General features: G+C 41.3%; 1 protein-coding gene across 1 annotated transcript; it reads left to right on the top strand.

Annotated features, from left to right (window-relative positions):
* Positions 1 to 2,003: 2,003 nt before the first annotated feature.
* On the top strand, positions 2,004 to 5,608 carry LOC134225261 (serine/threonine-protein kinase PLK4). Its single transcript, XM_062705188.1, has 5 exons — positions 2,004 to 2,247; positions 2,337 to 2,432; positions 2,647 to 3,984; positions 4,046 to 4,571; positions 4,639 to 5,608. Exons 1-5 carry the CDS (start codon positions 2,224 to 2,226, stop codon positions 5,373 to 5,375), a joined length of 2,721 nt encoding a protein of 906 aa, XP_062561172.1. The 5' UTR covers positions 2,004 to 2,223; the 3' UTR covers positions 5,376 to 5,608.
* The last annotated feature ends 392 nt before the right edge of the window (positions 5,609 to 6,000 follow it).

Below are 6,000 nucleotides of genomic sequence, written 5' to 3' on the forward strand. Positions count from 1 at the left end.
GTTACCAAATTTCCTACTTTTTGTTTATTTGAGACGCTATTATGTTTTTAGCCAGTCCGTCTATAATGACGTGCAATCAATTGTGTGAAGAAGTGACGACGAAAATCGTCATAACTTTTGGCTGCGCGACTATCGTCGTGGTACGCATGCGGCGCGAAGAAAACGAATAGGTGTTGCGTCGTGCAATGTTATGACGAAGACTAATTTTTCTTCGCTTTCTTCATACGACGAGAATGACTATTGTCAGCCCTGAAGCGTATTTTGTATGAATATGCGCGCGGAAAAAGATGGAAGAAATCCCGCACAACAGGCTTTGAGTTTGGGCGGTTCTTCTCGCCTCGTATCGCAGGGGGAAGACATTAGTTTTGCAGCAAGAGGATTTTTGTGCATAGCTCCATGAAGTGGATTTCAATGTTTCACCTGTCCTTGTGTACCTATAAGTTGCCTAATCGGAATCCAAAAACAATTCCGACAATCACCAACATCTGTCATACACATTGGCATGACGACTGAGAGAATTACTTGGAAAATTAGGTATCAAATTCATTTCTGATTCTGAAGCTAAATCTAATAAAGTGTTAATTAGAGGTGAGCCAGCCTAGGGCTGCAAACCTCTATAATAAAGATAAAAAAAAATAAAAAAAAAAAAGTGTTAGTTTTCGGGGCTCTTCCCATCCCGAACTAATCCTTTCATTCTACAAACCCTATAGAAAATAATAGCATTTATTCATTACCGCCGTAAAAATCTCAGCTTCTGGATGTTTCGGTGCGGTGATTAGACATAGGGTAAATGAAGATAAAGTAGACATCTCATTGAAATTGAAATGAATTTGTTTTAAGTTTCGTTATGGTGAAGTGAATTACAATTCACTACTTCTATGTTTCTTTTTGTTCATAAGTCAAAAGCAGGATTATTCTCGTGAAATATCTTTTTTTATGTTTTTATAATCGTAAAATTTTGTTTTCCGTACTTCTATACTTTCATGAATTATTCGAGAATTGAAAAGTGCCAAGTTAGGCTAATGATAGGGGTTTTCCATAATTAACAATAAATGACAATTTTTGGTACTCTTCCCTTTTTTTATAAACAAAAATAATACAAGATAATATTATTTGTATGAATCTTACCGTTCTGGCTGATCCCATTCATTTCTCATCAAAACTGTATGATTCCTATATCTTTTTGCTTCCATATTCTTCCTCTTGCCGATGAATTGAGCTTTTCGTGCTCAATAAAGTTCAATATAATCACATATAATTATTAATGACTATTATCTACAGAACTTTATGATAAAACTCCCGTAATAAAATATAGCTCCTATAGAGATTTTATTTACCGTCAATTATTGGGTAAATTGCCCTACGTAATTGAAAACAAATCAAAACAAAATTCGGCAAGGCTGCCAGTATTTTTATTAGGATCCTTCAAATGTCAAAATTGTGCCCCAGTGTGCCACACCGAGTGCCACACTTCTGAATCAAAGCCTGAAAATGTGTGCTTGGAACATTGTGCTCAGCGTCTCACCCCTTGGGTTAATTTTTTACGTGCACTCCAAATAATCTAAACGTTGTTTCCACCTGAATTTTCAGGTACATTTTACGTGCACACGTAGCTGCAAATGCTTCAGAAAATTCAGGTGAAACTTACGTGTCCGGTGAATTCTATCCAAAACTCAGGTAGAACTTACCTGATTTTCACGTAGAATGAGAATTCTATCAAAAAATCAGGTAAAAGTTACGTGAATTTCAGGTGGAAAAAATCTACGTACTTTTTCAGGTGGAAACAACGTGCAGATTTTTTTGGGTGTGTATGAACTAAAAAATTCGTGAAATATACCCATAAAAATAGTATTTTGCGGTTACCGTGTACTTTATTTTGAGTACTTTTACACTCGATTTTGGATAGTTTGGATTCTCAGTGTATGCGATGCGTTCCCTGGTGATGTGATGTTCAGAACTGGGAACTCTATTTTTCCAACTGGAAAAATGTCACTTTTCTGATTCAAACCAAAACCCGAATCAACGACAACGACGCTTTATGTTTATCAATAAAATCGCTTTGCAGTTACTGTTGGAGAAAAATATTGCATCAAAAATATCCAGTAAATTTTCCAAAAAGTTACATGAACAAAAGTTGTAAAATGGTTCTGCTGTTCTGTAAACTGAATGTGAATTTTTAAAAGCTAACGTAAAATCAAGAGAAGCCGAGTAGTGTTTTTGAAGATGGGCTTTGGCGACCGGATTGAGGTTAGTAAAGATTGTTTATATCCGAGTTCGGTTTGAAAATAGAACCCGATTCAAAATAGTGCTTTAATTCGAGTTTCTTCATTTTTCAGGACTACGAAGTGTATGAAATTTTAGGAAAAGGCGGATTCGCTAGTGTGTATCGGGCAAAATGCCTTTCAACCGGGTCCATGGTGGCGATAAAAATGGTAAGAAAAAATCCCGCGCTTGTTCCGGTTGGATAATCACGACACTGCGTCAGATCATCGTCTCAAATACGAATTGTAAATCGTAAAAATCCATATTCCTGATTTTTTGGGAACCTTTTTAATTCGAACCATAATAAAATAGGCGGCACTAGCCATAATTGCTTTTTTTAGATGTTGACCTTTACAGATTTTAATCTATTACATTTAATTGTAGATCGACAAAACATTGATGCAATCCTCGGGAATGGCTAATAGAGTTCGACAGGAAGTTAGTATTCACTCTCAGCTAAAACACCCGTCGATCTTAGAATTGTATACATTCTTCGAGGATGTCAATTTTGTTTATCTGGTGCTGGAGCTCGCCGAGAATGGTGAACTGCAACGGTATCTTCGAGAGACCAAGAAAACCTTCAACGAATACGAAGCCGCTTCCGTGTTGAGGCAAGTAGTCGATGGACTTCTTTATCTCCATTCACATCATATTCTGCATCGCGACATGTCACTTGCCAATCTGCTTTTAACGAAACGAATGAATATTAAAATTTCGGACTTTGGTTTGGCCACCCAGCTGTCACGACCAGATGAGAAACATATGACACTTTGTGGGACCCCAAATTATATTTCGCCAGAAGTGGCCTCCCGTGCGTCGCATGGTCTTCCAGCCGATGTATGGGGGCTCGGATGTATGCTGTACACATTTTTGGTGGGGAAACCTCCTTTCGACACGGAAGGAGTGAAGTCCACTTTGACGAAGGTCGTGATGTCCAACTACAGCATCCCTTCCTACATTTCTTCGGAGGCTAGAGACCTAATAGACCAATTGTTAAAAAAGAACCCTGTCGAACGGATTAAGCTGGACCAAGTGCTGCAACATCCGTTCATGAGAAAGGCAACAAGCTTTGAAAGCTATCGTGTCGGCGGTACACTTGCTTCCAACGATAGTGGAGTCGTCACAATGTCTAGCAGCGGGGGTTCTAATCGGTCGAGCAACATTCCTTCAAGCTACGGGCATGATCGGCCACAACAGCCCATCGGACATCAAATGCCTCTGCGATTCCAACCGATCAGCGAGCATGAGTACGAATTCCAGGAAAGCATTTTGCCACAACAGCGATTTCAATCAACATCGCACAACAAGCCAACTTCGGATTTCTTCTCCGGTGTTAGCAACGATGTTCAAATAGTGGCACCAGCGTCGCAAGCGATTCAACATCACCTGAATCAGATCTCGCTGCTACAGCAGTTTAACAGCTTGGAGTTGATGGAGAAGTACAATATCAATAAAGCGGACATAGCCACTGTGGGGCGATCGGCATCAGAGGGCAGCAATGGAATGTTTATGCAGGAGCACCAACATCAGATTCATCTTCAGCATCAGCAACAACAGCAGGCTAATCCGTTATTGAATTCTAGACCCAAATCAGCTTCCATCTCAATGTTGTATCGTGTTCCTGGTAGTAGAAGCCCTTCTACTTTTAGTGATAAGGAAAATTATAATCATCAAAAGCTAGATGCTCTGGATCGGGAAACGCCTTTGAATCCGGGAGATTATGTAAGTATTGCTTTTTATTCTCAACTCAATGTCTTTTGTAATCACATACTATTGTTTTTAGGACTTTATCGAACATTTCCATTCAAAAGGAAATAACCATCAAGCCAACAACGTCAACCCGAAACAGAAAAGCCCCGCCAAATTCTCCAAAAAGCGTTTGGAAATCCCACCATTAGACACTGCTCGGCTACTTCCCAATCGACACAAGACGAAAAATGCCATCCTCAGCATCCGATCCAGTGGGGAAGTGGTGCTGGAGTTCATCAAATTTAAAACCCGTTACAAAGAGCATCGAGTGGTGGACGTTTGTCGCATATCGTCTGACGGTTTGCGCTTCGTGTTGTACCAACCGGATGGAGGAAAAGGCGTTCCGGTAGAAGAGGAACCACCGGACTTACCGCCGGGAGGTGCCGACAGTATTTTCAGCTACGAAAATCTACCGGAGAAGCACTGGAAGAAGTATCAGTATGCGGCGCGGTTTGTCCAGATGGTGAAGGCCAAAACGCCGAAGATCACGTACTACAGCGAGAGAGCTAAGTGCCAACTGATGGAAACCCTGGAGGATTATGAAGCGTGTTTCTACAGTGGTACGTTGAAATTAAAGTCAAAATAGATATAAATAGTTGCCTTAATCTTTTTTTTTTCGATTTCCAGGAACAAAAATTGTGAAATCACCTCAGGACGGCGTCAAGATGGTCGATTACAATGGCACCACGATAAGAAACTTTGCTAATATGAGTTCTTCACAGAACGCGGAATATCAGCATTTTAATCAAACCCTGGAACACTGTCTCAACATAGAACGAGCCCTATCCGCACTCCAAACCGGAAAAACGTTTCCGCTCATTATTGGTCGGCGACCCGCCAATGCTGCTCCCTCATCATCTTCCTCTTCAACCAAAGAAAATCATCTGCTGTCTAGCCTTTCCTCTCCAAACACGCCCCAGACACCACACCAAATGCCCTCTTTCGCCATGTCAACAAACTCCCACACATCGACGGGGAACGCGTTCAATCGAAGACCGGTCCTGTCGTCGAAGTCGGTACCCTCTAACTTCTCCAACGTTGCCACCAAAAAGTGTACAATCCCGGGCGTCGGCACGGCGGTCCAACTCTCGCAAGGTGTCGTCCAAGTCCAGTTCCTTGATGGTGCGACACTTTCGCTGATTCCGACCGAGCAGGGCGGCGGGGTAACCTTCTCCCCGGCGGCAGGCAGTCCCCTGCAGCACTACTCCAGTGCGGATGATGCCCTGCTTCCGTCAATCCTGCGGCAGAAAATCGATCACATGCCTGCGATCTTGCGCATGCTGAATTCAGCTCCCGTGCCATCGATTCCGTTTAATTTCGTCGAAGGATCGCCACGGACACCGTTGAAGCGGTTTCTACGGTAATGAGTTGGAGTGGGGAACAAGAAGATTTGTTAAAGGGAACATAATCGAACTCAGTGTATAAGACAATAGCTCTCTACTAATTGCATTTGTAGGTGGTCTTTGAATTGTTTGCTAATTTTATCGATAGTGAAATCATGTTCTGAAAGCAGAAGAAAACTTGCATTATTTTCTAGTTGAACTGTACTGATGTAATTTATTATATATTTTTTATCGAATAAAATTTAAGATTATTAGTTCACTGGTTTTGCTTTTCCGAAAATTGAGATCCAACTTTTAGTGTAGATGGTCCCAGTGATTGTATGACATTTTGCGGTTAACCAACTCACCTTATGTAAGCGATTCGCTGAGTCGTATACAGTGAGAAAACTCGCTACTCTAGTGTTGTGTTGGAGGAGGAGGCTGTTCAATCGAACAATTCCAGTCTTTCCACTATTGGAACCGCACAAGCAACTGGCAGCGGTAGCTTCAAGCTGGTGCTTTAAGCGATTTGTATGTGAGCAAAGCTTCAAAACTCTGTATTTTAATAACGTAATGGTTCGAAAAGAAACCAACAAAGTACTTTTCATTTGTTCCAGATGCATCGGCAATGCCTCCGTTCAAAGTAGGGTTGGAGCATAGGAACGAT

Source organism: Armigeres subalbatus, chromosome 3, assembly GCF_024139115.2.
Source record: "Armigeres subalbatus isolate Guangzhou_Male chromosome 3, GZ_Asu_2, whole genome shotgun sequence".
In the NCBI taxonomy this organism is placed as follows: Eukaryota; Metazoa; Arthropoda; class Insecta; order Diptera; family Culicidae; genus Armigeres; species Armigeres subalbatus.